We start from the raw sequence: 15,722 nt of genomic DNA, 5'->3' as shown, positions 1-15,722 counted from the left end.
TTTGACTATACTGCAAATATGACAATGGAAAAAAAAACCAACCAAACAAAAGCAAACTAACAACAACAAACAGATAACGGGAAATACTCTCAGGAATTTTTTGTTGTTCATGTGCATACCAGGAAAACAAGCACAAGGCAAGAGAGGCAGCACCTTCATAATTCACAGTGTTTTTCACAGGTGCCATGGGGCACCAGATGGAAACAAAAAACACATGGGGTGCTTCGGGACACGGCTCCTCAGTATGAGATTTCTCATGGCAGGGGGCTGGTGTCTGTATTTCAAACAGGCTCCGAGGTGCAGAGTGGGGCTGAGGGAGGGAGCGCCAGGGCTGCTGGCACCCACAGAGAGCCCCCACTCCTCCCCTCCCACCTCCGCCCAGCAGCAGCTGCTCTGGGGGGTTTTCCAACGGGGTTTTCCAAAAAAGCTTGCTAAGTTCACACTGCACACCTCACCCTACTTGGCAGATTTTCTTCTGGTTGATGTGGCCAATTCCTTATCTATATATCTTTCAAACAGAGATGAGGAGAAAACTAAAGATGCATAGAAACACCAAATTGACTGACACGCACATAAGTAAATAGCTGTTAAGTGTTTCAGGCTGCTGTATAATCTCCTCACTACTCACACTGTCTTTCCCTGTGGAAATAATGTTATATATAAAATACATTCACAAAGTCAGCTTGAAAGAAAAGGCCATAGATCAAGGAGACTCTGGCTGCTCAAGCTGGTAGTTGCTTTCGCAAAGGTACAGAAAAGGCATATAATTCGGAGGGGGGAAGAAAAAAAAGAATATCTTCTCCACTCTCTCTCCCTTCCACCCGTATGACCTACATTCCTGGGAAATTCCATGGAGTCAGGGCAGACTCCTGAATTGCTGTGGCACTGCTGTAAGCATAATCCAGAACACACAAGCACAACCTTTGTGCTGTGAAAGATAACAGCAAATACATAAAATGGTATAAAAACCTGACTATACAAAGACATTTTATGGGAAGCTCCCCAGCAAACATCACCTGCCTGATTCCTACTATTGCCCAGGATCAAAGTGCTGCTCTTTAGAAAAACCTTGAGCCTCTGTTAAGGCAGATATGGGTGCAAAGAGAAAGATGACTCTATCTGCAATAAAGGCAGACCCCTCACATTGGTGTTGTAGGAGAGGCAGGGTTGCAGACTCTCAGGGCACCTATACACACCAAAAGCATTTACCACTACATGTTGCAGCGCCTCCTTTCCATAGCACCCCTAAAGTTCGCCCCATTAACCTGCCCTATAGAGGAAGGAATTGCCTGCACCTATGCCCTCCTCTGCACACTCATGGAATTTTTCTTTGCGTACGAAGCCAGAGACTCACATGGTCACTGCTGGTACAAATCCAGCAGAGTAAGCGAAGCAATAACACAGTTCAACCCCACAATCTGGTTCAGCTAAGCAGTTAAGACCATACCGCACTGCAAACAAATGCATTTCATACGATGCCTGCCCTGCTGATGAGCAGCACGATGGGACACAAGGTGGAGCCATTGGAAACAAAGCCTCTCTGCCACAGACATGCAGTTACTGAGAGAGACTGACTGCAAGGACGTTAAATTTAAGAGTGGCCTGAAAATTGCTGTGAGGTCTCAATTTGTGGGGGATTTCCCATCCTGTACAATGTGTTGTTACACAGCCAGTTATCAACCAAATAAGAATTTATTCCCCATCTTTTGAAGCGGGGGGCTCCAATGTCTCACCTGATTACTGTGGGCGTGATTTCAGCACAGAAGAACACACTGAGGCTTCCAACAGCATGCGAAGAAAACATACCCACGATGGAAAATGCAGTAGAGAATTTGTCTTTGACGCTGTCACTCATACCTGTCAAGACAAGTGTGTTCATAAGAAGTGCAAATGAGGCCAGACTTCCAAGGAAGAAAACAAGAAAACACGTTTATGTTACTCATTCTCCCTAGAAAAGAATGAGTCATTTTTGTAATGCTAATTTTAAACTGGTATTTATAAAGCCCATTCCTCAAGCACGTGAGACACAAACATATGTGAAAAAAACCATAATGCCACGCCAAAAATGACAGTGTTCTCTGAATTATTTATGCCCAGCCACCACAAAAAGGTAAAACCCAAGAAAAAACACATATTTGGGCAGCCTTTTAGGCACCAGCCACTTCCCTCCCACATATGACAGGCAAGTGGAGGCAGGCAGTGTTCATCAAGTTGCCAAACATGTGATACAACTTGGTGGCTTTGGCACTGGAGAGGCTCACAGGACTAGAAGTGAAAGAAAAAAGTTCTCCCATCTCTGTGCTAAGTCCCTGCATGTGACCAGTCTGCAGCCTCTGTCATAACCCCCAGCTTGACAGCCTTTGCCTGACAACTCTGGGTGAGAAAAGCTGATGACGGGGGGGACAGTGAAGCACTCCCCTAGGTCACCATGCCCAGCAAGGCTGTTTATCACTTCACAGCTGGATGGCAGCAAGGTATCAGAGAGTAAAGAGTATCTATTAAGCATGGGGATAAACCCCTGTAAATCTAAACAAAGCTAAAGGAAATTGTCTCCTGGCCACAACTATGAAATATCCCTTGCTTGATCCCTGCTCACCACCTTTTGCAGGCAGGGGCAGGGTATCTGATCCAGGGTTGCACAAGCTCACGTGGTCCTTCCAGGCCAGTGAGAAGGTTGTGGTGTTTGCAGAGACTATTGTGCCATATGAAGGGAACACATTGTGCCTGATAGGAATGCTGGGGAAATGACGGGAGCTTTGCAGCGAACCTCCCCCACCTTCCTGCGGCCAAGTCCCAAGATCTGCCTGGAGAATGTGCTGCTCATCAGCATACAGTCCCAAGCAGGTGGACTCTCTGAATTGGATACAATGAAAAGTGACACCTGTTTTTATTCTTGCTGAATGTATCTGCTGTCAGGAGAGCAAGAGGTATTCATGGGCTTTTAGGTTACAACTACCACAGATGTTCTACAGCCAGTTCAGGTCTAAGCCCTTTCTACAATGCAACCCAAGTCTGAAGCAGAGAGCAAATGTTGCCAGCATGTAGGGATGGGAGCACAGCACCTTGCAAACTACAGATGTCTGGGGCTCCCTGGCAACTCTTGCATAGGCGGTGAGGCTGCATCACTGACCTCACAGAAGTTGTGACTGCTCAGCAGAACCAACCTTGGAAAAGCTGGGCAAGGACAGGTCTGTTATATCAAATATAGAAGAGTAAACTTTCTTCCCTTGTAGCCTGTCACTGCATTGTTATTACAGTACTTCAGGCTGGGATAAGGTGCCTGGGGAAGTATTTTCTAAGGTGCCTAACTCTCCTTATCAGAAGAGACTTTAGCATCTCAGACCTTTACGGAAAAGTGGCAACGTTGCTTCTGAGAATGAGACTTTTGGAGAAAGCACTGGCCTATATCTAAAAATAAACTTCAGGGGACCTCCACACCCTCTCCTGACAGGCAGAGGCAAGTCAGACTATAAGGAGGAGATGCTACACTGAGACACTGCAACTAAACAAACAGGCCTGACTATGAGCCCGGTCCCCAGGCATTGCATAGAAGGGGGCTTTCCCCCCGCACCCCTCTGCAGTGGCAACTCTGCTCTGGGGGCTTTGGCCCCAGCCTTTTGCATGCACCCACTCCCAGAGGAGTGCTTTGGGCTTGATGCAGACCTATCTGTAAACCATACCTGAGTCTGGAAGTTGACTGTATTTTCCAATCACTGAATCCAAGATCACAGAAGTTAGAGTGAGATAAAAATAAGAGAGAAAGGGAGAGAAAATAAAAACACACTGTTATTACATATGCAATTTATCCAAAGGAAAAAGAAATTAAAAAAGAAAAAAAGGTAAATCCCACATACCCTGCAGCCCCCTATATACTTCTCCTTTCCCATGTCATGACTGCCACATCTTCCCATGGCCACCAAATAGGACCCATGTTTTCAGGCCCCTTTCAGCTGGAGGACAGCATTCTAATGAGACAGTGATAAAGCATTTTTAAGAGCCCCAGAACTACCACTGGGATTAACACAAAGGCCTCTTTGTTGTTAATGAAGGGGGAGAAAAGAAGCTGCACTCCTGCTGCAGCCCCAAGGGAGTGGCCAACAGAGCTTTAGTTTGAGAGCAAAACTCTGGGCATCAGCAACCTTGCACAGATGGAAATCCTCTTCCTCACCAAAACCCTGAGCTGGTGGTCCACATGTCACACTAACCACCAGCTGCCATGCATCCTAACTGCAAAGGGGTGCATGGCAGTACTGGGCAGCAAGGAGAAGGGCAGTGGCAGGAGCTGGGTGCAGTTCTGCTGGTGCTCTCCCACCAGGCTCCTGCAACATTCCCAGTGACACCCTGGTGTCTGGAGGAAGGGCCAAACACAGCAAGGCTGCTGATGGAGAATACCCCTCTCCCTTGCTCCCTTTCCTTCTCAAATTCTGACTGTATTTGCTAATTGCACCCAAATTATGCTAAACTAAAACATGCAGGAGGCTGTAACAGATTTCATAATCAACAAGGTCACTGTTTCTCTCCAAACACTGTCTAGCTCTTCTGAGGAAGAAATTGGGGATGGTCTAGAGTGGGGGGAGATGAACTGCTCCAAAGTTCAAGGCTGCCTTTCCCTCCTCCTCTTACAAATAATAGATCAAGGGCAGAGTGGAGAACAGTGACGAGTACATAGCACTGAGAGAAGTCTAGGTGCTAATGTAGCAGAAAGCATCTAGAGCCCAAGGCTCCTCTCAGTTTTAGAAACTTTGCTCACAAACTCACCTAAACTCATCATGGAAAAGGTGGTAATGATTCCTACAGGGTGTTCCTCCCCACCTCTCTCATCTTGTTTTTCTTGTTGAAAAACTGCAACCAGATATTCATGGCTCTGGAGCAGACTAATGGCTGCTCCACTAAGCAATTGCATGTTTATTACCTCCACAGCTTTAACAAACACCTGACCTCCTTAAAAAAAAAAACAACTTTGATTAATCTAGTGTAGAGACACTCTGATGGACACCACCACAAGAACACTGAGTTTTGGCAGGTCCCACACACACAGGATGCATCTGCATGTGAATGGCCACAGTCTGTCAATGGGCTGGAGATGAGATGGGGCCAGGGGGCTTCTGCCATTCTCACCTAGGATAGCTGGACATGGCAAATGTGTGCTCCAAGGAAATGTAAACATCTCTGCCAAGCTGGGAGCAAACACACAGGATTCTGGAGTTTCCTCCATGTCATGAAAGAGGTTCCTTGTTTCCCTTCTACACACCCACAAATAGTGTGTTCACTGAAGGTTAACTTAGTAAACGCTTTCAGGAAACATGGTCTCTAAATATGGACAAGTCTTGCTGGCTCGGTGCTGCCTTCAGCATCTGGGAATGTGAAATCTTTCCATCCTCAATGCAAAAAACTCTCCCTCATTAAAGCCCTTAATTATTTCTAAACTTAGAAATGAAAAAACAGCAACAAACAGTGTCCTGGTGTTTCTCTCATATCCAGTTTGTCCAAAACATCTCAACCGTCTTCCCATTTCCTTGGGGTGAGGTTTCACGGGATGGGGTCTAATGGTTGGCAACTGTGAATGGCAAAGGACACCCGACCTTCCCTCTCCTTCAACCCACCTCTGATCCATCAACTTCCTCAAATAAAATACAAAAAGGAAAGGGCATACTTCTGTAGCAGTTTCAACAACTGAAGCAGCTCAAAAGACCCAGAGAAAAGTCACCCTCTGCAAAGGAGAGGTTTTGTCAGGAACAACCCATTTGAAAAGCTGTGTCACCTCTCAAAATCATGTGTATACATTCACATGGGCTATACATACCCATCATGTCAAAAGTAGGATTTCTCAGCTGCATATTTCCGTCATGCTACCTGTATATTACTTGTATGTAGCACGATGCTCAGAGCAGGCAGAGGACCCACATCTTTAACTTCTGTTTGGCTTAAAGGCCATTTGAGAAGCAGACTTTCTCACTGGGAAAGCTTTCCCTTCCCAGTCCCTATCCAGTTCTTTCCCCAGAGGCTATTTCACTGAAATAAAATTAAAAGCATTTTTTTTATTTGTTTTTTTTTTTTTTTCCAAGTGCCAGCCCTAGAAGCAGCACCAATGCTCAACAAGCTTCACTAGAGCGACTCATTAGGTTAATGAACCTAAGACAACAATTGTTTGGGGAATCCTTCAAGCCAAACCAGCTTCTTAAACTAAGCAGGTGTTTGGCATGTCAAAACTGAGAAAGACAAAGGAAATACTACTATCTTCTGGTCCCTTATTTGCATGTCAAACTCGTGTGATCCTGAAAAGCTCTTGTCTCCACTTACAGTTGAGAAGGCCCAGCTGCAGAAGCGACGCCAGAGCTGTGAGGATCATGAAAAGTAGGAGTCCTCCTCTCCTCCCCAGGAACCCGACCACGGGGCACATGGCCAGGCAGGATGCCAGGGCAATCCCAGCCATGGTGTAGTAGTCCGCATAGAAGTTGTGCGTAATTGCCATCTTCGCTTCGTGCCCCATCATGCTTTTCGCAAAACAGTGGTGTATGCCGTAACCCGTCAGCCTAGGGGAAACACGAGAGGGCAAGAGGAGATCACAGCTGAGAAGGCAGCCATACACTGCAACGTAATTCAATGTAGGAACACATTAACGCCAGAAGAATTTTTTCTCCTGTAGGAATACAACACTTGGTGCAAAAGACTCAACTCGGACTTCTAGGTGGTACTGTAAAAACAAGCAACGATCAAAAGAAACGAGAAAAACCCCTGTTCAACCAGACATTTGCAAATTACTGGCTTCATTTGCTGCTCAATATTTGGGTACAGGTGACATTATGAGGTGTGTGACTGGTTTTCCCAAAGTATTTCAGAACTCTCCTATCTCGAGAAGTACATCTCTCTGTTTCCAGTGCATTTGCTGATGGCCACAGAGCCAGTGCTGCTGTGAAGAAGCAGCTTCTGTGCTCGGACAGCAAAACACTGTGCAATGCACATGTGGCTTCCAAGGAGACCCACCTGCCCATGGCATTTGGTCATACTAAAGTTTGCATCTCACTTCCCAAGTCAGCCTGTTCCAACTGAAAACCCTGTAAAAATAAGTATTTGAAGTCGGACGTGCTGTGATGATTATTACAATTATGAAACAATAAGCCCTATAGTTCAATCTACACATATATACCACCCTTTATAGCAATTGTCTCCCCTTCTTTTAAAAGAAGTTTCTTCATGATGCCAGTGATCAATATCTTGCCACTCCATTGCATTCATTCAATGGGAAGAGGGAAAAGGAGAGGGAAAAGGAGAGGGAAAAGGAGAGGGAAAAGGAGAGGGAAAAGGAGAGGGAAAAGGAGAGGGAAAAGGAGAGGGAAAAGGAGAGGGAAAAGGAGAGGGAAAAGGAGAGGGAAAAGGAGAGGGAAAAGGAGAGGGAAAAGGAGAGGGAAAAGGAGAGGGAAAAGGAGAGGGAAAAGGAGAGGGAAAAGGAGAGGGAAAAGGGAAAGCAGGCATCTAGAGGTACAGAAGTCAGATGAGAAGCCCCAGCATCACCCGTGACATAGTGCAAAACTGTGGCAGAGCTGCTATGGGAGGTCACTGCTCCCAGGTGCCCCAAGTCACAGCACAAGCACCCTTGCCAGAAAAGGCCTCCTGCCTCTGGCATTTAGATCAGACAAACCTCATGTCACAAATTAATTGTGCCTGACAGAGCAGCAGGTGTGGATCCAGGTCTCCAAAAAATGAATGGCAGGTACATTACACTGATCCACCTCTATCCTCCTGAATACCAGGAATTTGAAGCACTGTCAGTGTAAACTGGATATTAATACAAACATAGAAACAACTGGGGGAGTATGCAATTGCTGAGTGCATGACAGCCTGGGGAATTTCTCTTTCAATCTTAAGAATCAATTCAAAAATACACCCTCAATACAAAACACCTTCCCCTCTAAAAAACCCAGCACAAGTACTTGCTGTTATACAAAAATGTCATTTGCTTTGGATATCTAGATTATAACAGACGCCTCCCATAACTGAAATATTAGTCAGCAGAACAATATTTAATAAGAGGGCAAAGTTAAACAATGTGTACCTTCTCTCCTTCTCTTCTGTGTGTGCAAACACACTTGCTGAAGCTGTTATTTAGGCCATGACCTATAAACTAAATTAATGTATCATCTGCACTTTGCTTTGCAGCCTGCTTTTCCAAGAATTACTCTATCATCCTAACTTGCTGAGCAGCTCAGAACAGTTGCTTTTAAAACTAAATACATTTATCTCCATTGATGTCTCATAAATGCCTGCAAAAGGCTCCTTCCCTATGTTCCATGCTACAAAAATTTAGCATAGCCTCATCTAACAAGAATAATAGATTTAACATTCTATAGTTGTTTTTCCATCCCTTAAAAACAAACAAGAAAGCCATTATATTTCCTCAAACACACATCTGCTTCATGTACTACTTGGGTGGCAAAAAGCCTCCACGAGCTATTGCCAGAAGTCACTCTCTGGGCTACCAAGTTCTGGCTCAGGGAATTTCTAAATATGTGTAATTAAAAAGGGTGAGAGACAAGGGGGGAATGCCCCACACACACATTTTTTACAAATACAGTTAACACTGGCTATTAAAGATACCAGCTCAGCCTAAGAGGAAAATGTTTTTTCAGAACGGAGGGAGTCACCAACTGGTAGGTGGGAGAGAAACAAGTATCATAAACCCAGAGTTGGTTCTGCAACTGGTAATGCTGGAGACTGACCCCTGGAGTCCATGTGTCTCTGCGTATCTACCCACCCAGCACAGGGGCTGTCCTCTCTGCATTATGGACTTATCCACGGGCCTGTTAACTGGAGTGAAGGTTGCAGAGTAGGGCCCTGAAGTGGTGAAGAAAAAGCCACAAGAGAGCTGAGTAATTCTAAACAGAGCAGAAGATGGGGGATTTCCAGTCTTCTCCCCACCTCCAATTTGAAAAAAAATCATGAAAGGAACTCCAATGGGCATTTTATAAGGCCAAAAAATTAGAAAATCCACTGCCCTCCTAGAAGTTTGGTTTGGTTAGAGGCCAAGTTTGCAGCCCACCTGTTTCCTCTTTACAAGGTGCACAGTTCTGAATAGAAGGTCTCAAAGCCTGGAACCTGCAGAACCCTCAGGCAGGTGGTTCATTTTGCCCATGTACGCATGTCCAAGTCGAAGCCTTAGGACACAGGAATCACATTGCCCTGTGCAAGCCTGCACATTCTCCCTGTGTGCCCCATACATGATTTGGGAGAGCTGAAGCACTTTGCAACCTGCTTTTGAAGACCTATAAAGGACAGCTGTTATACAGGGGAGTAAGACTGTATTCACTGGCAAGAAACATCTGCAAACAGCTATAGCAGTCGTAAACAACTTGGACTTGCACTCCTGTGGCATTAATGATTTCAAAAAAGCCACCCAGGGTGCCAGCAGCAGATGTTTGCATGCGTGAGCATATACCAGCACGTGGCCATGTGAGACCACTGCTGATAGCAACGTGCTTGCAGTACGATGCCTGAGAAGACACATGGTTCTGTTGTAGGAAACAGCCATTGAGTTCTTCCACGTTTGCTATAAAAAATAATTCCCTGCAACAGACTGTGTTTTTCCAGGATCTTTTATCTGAGACACTAATAAGGGTTCCGCACTAAGAAACAGAAGAGCTCCTCCATCATTTCCTATTACTGCTTCCAGGTGACCAGCCACACTGCTATTCAGATAGAAAGAGGTCAGACTTACGAGTTCACACACAATACTACGATGTTTTTCCACAGGTTCCTGGTTCCCACCACTTTAACAATGCAGACTTTCTTCGGTCTCCTGGCGATCTCCTTTTCCAGCTCTGAAACAAACCAAAGGAAAATTATTATTTCATGGGGGAGGACACAGAGGAGAAGCTTCCCTTGTGAACTACAGATATTCTGAGGGATGTTTTGGAGAGCACAGAACTACCAATTTCACTAACAGCAGCTATAAAAATGCTAAATAACCTGCCTAAAGTCCACTTCAGGTTCCTCCTTTTCTTTCCAGCCTCCCTTAACCTATTTGGGGCTGAAGAAGTCTCCAAGAACTCATTCACACCCCAAACCTCCCAGTTTAAAATACGTATGTAGAATGAGGGCAATACAAAGCTTGATCCCAGCAAGTGTGACATAAAATTTCCTGAACAACTTCATGATTCTTCTAATTTTTAAACCCCCACAGGCAGGACTATGCATTTACAGGATTGCTTTCAAAGAGGGTCCCTTAGCTCTGTTACAAGAGCTGTTGCAGTTCTGCAGTGCACACCTTTAAAGTTATGGAAAAGACTGGAGCTCTATCCCATTTTGCAAGGGAATCTTTCGAAGTTTGTTCAAATCCAGGTTTCAGAAAGAAGTGTCTAGGATACTCTTCCCTCGCCTCCCTTCAAATATTTAAAATCGTTCTGATGGATTTCCTAAACAGAAGACAATTCCTTAAAGAAAAACCCTTAGGCATCATCATCTGTGATGTCTTTGTGTTTCAGAACTAAAGCCTCACCATGTCCTTAAAGTGCTGGGCAGCTGCAAGCAAACTTTTCTTTAAAATGCTATAGTAACACACAAGCCTCGCAAATATTGCATCTGATATTCTTAAATGAATGGGACAAAAATGAAGGGCACTGCTTTACTTTCCAAATATCATTAGGTTAGAGCATGAACACCTACCTAGGCATGCCAAAAACCCCACTGTTTCCAAGCTACTGGATCAGTGAGACAGCTGCAAGGGCATAATGTAAGGTAAAAACTGAAGAAGCTGTAGCTATAAAGAAGCATCACAGGAACTATGCACTCCAGAAGCACGGACTTGCAGTGTTTTTTAGGGCAAAAGCTCATCTTGCTGCTTTCTAGACCGGCTGCTTTGAAAGGCAGCAGCGTGGTCCTGTTCTGGACTGTGTGTGCATTCCTGTTGTGCATACACAATTAGCCTGGGTGTCCTCAGTTGTCTGCACTGGCCTGCCCTGACCTCTGCTGTGCTCCTCTGAATGGCCATCTCTTTAAGAGAGGCAACACAGGGAAAAGTAAAAGCAAGCCGTGGCGAAAAAAAATGAGATAAATCATCCAAATTTGCAAATAAAATGAGAGATGCGTTTGTCTGCTGCGATTTAAAAATTGTATCATGAAAATAATAAACCAAAGAAACATTATTTTTATGCAAATAGATGAATGGTTCACTGCTCACAGGTCACTTCTTGTCTCTCTAGAGTAACTACAGGGAATGCTTCTGAGAAAAGCAGGAAATAGTATGTTACATTAATGATTGTACTTAAGCAGAATATTGCCGTATTACTTTCCTTACCACCTGATAATATCAATTGCTCCACAAAATCTACACAGCATGAAGCTCACAAAAGCATAAAAACAGAGGTGGAGCAAAAGAGGAAATCAGTCAAATTAATATTTGTACCACGGGAGCACTCAGCAGGCTCAGCAAAAAGACGGTACCTAATTTCAAAGAACAAGGTCAAAATGATTTTTGTAGCGATTCTGGAAAGGAGTAAGTGGGAATAAAATAATTCAGAACTGAAGCAGCTAGATAAAACATAGTTTTAAAGCCTGTAATTGAGCCCAAGCTAAACCTTCTACATCAAAAAAGTCCAAGCAAGCACTAGAAACAGCACAAGGTTTTGATGAGCTGTTGATGACTGTTCACTATTTCAGCTGAAGGACAACAATGAAAATCACCACCCAAGCAGCACACATTGCACAGATTTTATGTGGACATAACGGTTCACTCTCAGACTAAGAATGACCAGATCTGGCCTGTCAAAGTGAAACATCTCCTCCTCTGTCAGCAGAAGACAGTCTCTGATGCCGTGTTCTTCGTATTTTTCTGATTTTGGGGTGGTTTTTTTTGTTTCTCAAATAATTTTTACTTTTTTTTTCCTTTGGGAAGAGAAAGTGGATTTTATTGTCAATATGTGCTTTATTGAGCCATAACTTAGTAAAATTAAGAAAAGCGACACTTGGTTACAGTTCTTTTTGGAGCCAAATATTATTTTGCACTCCGCTCCTGCTTTGTTCATACATTACGGGTTGTTACAATCCCTATGCTCTTTATTTATTGTAACACATCCTTCTCATGTGCACTCATGCCCCCTTTTCAGCCTTTCTTATAAATCAGCCCTTCCCAACTAATTCTTGTGTTTTCCACTGAAATGGTGTTCTAGCCTCATGTCATTATTAGCCCATGGCTTATGTGAACTGATGAACACCTCCTCTGCTTCAAGTACAGCAAGGATCACATACAAGGAGGTTTTCACCCCTTTTCTACTCTGCCTCATGCAGCAGTGTCCCTTCAGTGGACCCTTGCTTCTGCTCTGGTGGGGGTTATACTCCATTGACACATTATACACATTATACAACATTATACAAAAATGTCCCCAAAGAGATTGCAGATGTAGCTGCATTAGAAGGATTAAAGAAAAAAAGAAAGAAAAAAGAAACAAAAAGGAAAGGAAAAAATGAAACAAACAAACAAAACTAAAAGAAAGAAAGAAAAAAGTAATCTGGCCTCAAACCTTACAGTAAAGAATGCAAACAACACCTGACTTTTTACTGAAAGCCTTCTGGCTCTGCTAGCTATTTACTCGTCCAGCCCTCTACCATGTGTTAAAACTCCAAGTCACCTGCTTTGGATGAAGGACTCTCCCCAAGTCTCCAACATCATCTATTGTTCTGATAACTTTCTCCATCCTTTATTTCTATATACATCAGTCAGATGTTCAGAAAAAAAAAAAAAACCACAAACAAACAAAAAACCCCAAACACACACTACCACAAAATCAATCATTTATAATCACCAAAATATCATTCAGGTAGCAACAAATGAGCTATGTGACTTGCAAAAAATTCATCAGCTACAGAGCTGGCTCTCATTTACATGGCTTGCTGTCTTTGGAGGCAGCCTGCTTGCACAAAAGGACCTGCTCTGACTGGCTGTGACAGACATTGGGAGAATGACCACTCTTAGGCTGTCTGGACTTCATAGGTCAACATTAAGATCTTAAAACGGAAGTCAAGCCAATGCCTATAAAAACCCCATGGAAGCAAACTCCTGCTCTCTCCGGTACAGAATAACACCAGGAAAACTCCCGCTACCCCCAACTTAGTCTTTAATTTTGCACTGAAGTCATCAGTCCCGAAGGAATTTGCATGAAACATTTCAGTTGTGACTGATTTACCAGAAGTGCGAGTGTGGAAAATAAAAATATTTTCACCCATTTACTCAGAGGCCCATTATGAGTTTTCCCATACTCTGTAGCCCACACACACTCTAGGCTTCCTATTCAGGGACTCAGTAGGAAAACTGTCAACAAGCTAACTCTTTATATCTCAGTGGAAATTAGAACTATTCATTGGGAGACTTTAAAAGTCTCATGGGGAGGGGAACCATACCAGCTTCCAGCTCCCAACTCCCAATGCTGCTGAATTCTCGTGGGATCCTCTGCATTTCAGAAGCACGGCTTTCAAAATCGGAAAGTATCTGTAAAACTTTCAAATGAAGCCACCTATCTCTGCATCACTTGGCAAAGACAAAATAGACAAAGGTCAAATCAAGCTACCAAAAAAAGACATCTAAAATGACAAGAATCCTGTGGTGATAAACTTCTGCTAGATTTTTCTGGCTGCTAAACGATCCTGTCAGTAGCTCTTTGAAAATGAAAAGAGCTATGGAAGCTCAGCACAGAGGCTCAATCAATCCCCAGAACACGACAGGTCTGCAGCAGGAGGCAGATTGGTCCAAAAGGCAGAGCTGAAGCAACCTACTCCCAGCCTCACCGGGTTACTAGTATACAGGGTTATTTCTGCTTTCCAGGACTTTTGTCTCCATGAACTCCCTTTGTGCTCTTACTTATTTATTTATTTTAAATAATGGAGGACCAGCAGCCTCATACATTGTATTTTTGGAGACCCTAATAGTAAAGAACTATTGAAGCCTATCAAGTCACATACAGAAATTATGGGGTGGGTAAGAAGCTGACTGATGGGAAGACAGCAGCAAGGGGTAAAAAATGGAAATCACAAGTGGATGGCAGGAGGTTAGTGGTGGGATGACTTGTCTTATTCTCAGAAAATGAAATCTAGTTTAATAACCTCACTAGGGAGCTTGGCATAAGCCTTAGGAATGTGCCAATGAAATTTGCTGGTGACAAAATGAGACACTGCCAGACGTACAGCACAGAAATGGCAATCAGAAGGAACTGGGTAAGCTTGAGACTGTGTGTGGCAAAAGCAAGTGAAAAATGCAAAACACAAGGTAAGACACTCGGGGACTAGTGGGAAATGCTTCTGCTAGAAGATAATACTCTATTGGACTTGGTTATATACTACTTGATCACAAGTGACTATAAGGCACCAGTCTGTTGTGTCTGTGAGGTTACTTGCAATTCAGACAATGGAATACTGGTGCTCTTTTACAATTCTGGTCATCAATATTTGAAAAACTAAAGCCTTGGGAAGCCTATTTATAAAAGGAGAGGAGATAGAGGAGAACTTCAGCTCATCAAAGGAATGGGGCTGCTGTCTGCTCACATGGCATAGGAAGAGAAAAAAAGAGATTTAAGATAAAGATAGCCACAGACGGGAACAAATGGGAAGAGAAAAAAAGACTAAGAACCTGGACAGCTATAGTGTATTTGAATTGAATGCTAAAATGCACCCTAGTAGAAGAGCAATTTGGAGGCTGGAATGGCCTTCTAACAAAACCACAGGACATAAATACTAACAGCATGTAAAATGAACCTCATTTCATGAGAGCAACTGTATAACTCGATAACTCTAATAGCAAAGGACTGATTGCAATAATTTGTTTCAGTCCTGTATTTCTAATACATTCAAAAAAAGATAGGAAAAGCCAGACACAAGGTTGTTGCAATATTCAATTGCTCATATGCGTTATGATACAGCTCCTAATTAGGTGATCACACATTAGTTTGCCCCCCCCAAATGCTCACTGCAGTCAGCAAATGGGCAGCTATTAATGATGTCTCTGCCTTTCCCAGTCAGATTGTGCCCCTCAGCCTCATTATGCAAACCTCCCAGTGAGTACAAAACCATAGGTTTCCTCAGAGACATTTCTATGGTGCTGTCAGAATATTCATGTACTTCATAAATACCAATGAAATAATCCCCACCACCTTCTTGTAAGGACAGAGATTATTCCTGTTTTGCAGGCAGAGAGATAAAATACAGAAGAATTGTGTCCAGAATGAGAAAAATCACGCAGTGATACCCCTTGTAGGTGCCAACATAAATGTTCCAGCTTTCTGCAAATCAAGCCCCAGAATTACATGCTGGAGACAGACACTGATGAAATTGTGATTAGTGACAGCATTGGAAGAGCCTGATTCCAGGGAAATTTCCATCAGCATACAAGGACATCCCTGGCAGACACAGAAAATGAATACAACTCTTCAGGAGGCATCCAGCTTAATTTCCCCAAGACTATGCTCTTTCCTTCTGCAACCCTCTACCTCATTCACTACACACCTTCCAAATTCTGCAACAAATGAGGAACAGACAACAGCTTCATTCCCACAGCATCGTCCATCCTATGCACTGATTCGTCCATCCTATGCCCTGTGGAAAAAATAGGTCGTAATCATGTTATTAAAGGCTGTATCATCACGCCTTCATGCCAGGAGGCCAAGCAAGGGTTGCCCAGGCAACCTGACTTCTTGCATTTCCCAGAGCGTGACTTGTTAGTGTTTACATTCCTCTAACATTAC

General features: G+C 43.6%; 1 protein-coding gene across 2 annotated transcripts in view; it reads right to left on the bottom strand.

Moving 5' to 3' along the window:
* Window positions 1-15,722, bottom strand: part of SLC22A23 (solute carrier family 22 member 23) — a 117,360-nt gene that overhangs the window by 6,956 nt on the left and 94,682 nt on the right. Inside the window, exons 6-10 of one of the 2 annotated variants that reach the window (XM_065052506.1) lie at window positions 15,484-15,573; window positions 9,713-9,815; window positions 6,301-6,533; window positions 3,681-3,713; window positions 1,734-1,857 (exon numbers count right to left, since the gene is read on the bottom strand). In XM_065052506.1, coding sequence (XP_064908578.1) covers window positions 1,734-1,857; window positions 3,681-3,713; window positions 6,301-6,533; window positions 9,713-9,815; window positions 15,484-15,573 — 583 coding nt within the window. The remainder of the gene's footprint in view (window positions 1-1,733; window positions 1,858-3,680; window positions 3,714-6,300; window positions 6,534-9,712; window positions 9,816-15,483; window positions 15,574-15,722) is intronic. The other variant, XM_065052507.1, reaches the window with a different exon arrangement.

Source organism: Columba livia, chromosome 2 (assembly GCF_036013475.1).
Source record: "Columba livia isolate bColLiv1 breed racing homer chromosome 2, bColLiv1.pat.W.v2, whole genome shotgun sequence".
Lineage (NCBI taxonomy): Eukaryota > Metazoa > Chordata > Aves > Columbiformes > Columbidae > Columba > Columba livia.
This window is presented reverse-complemented; position numbering and strand designations above follow the sequence as displayed.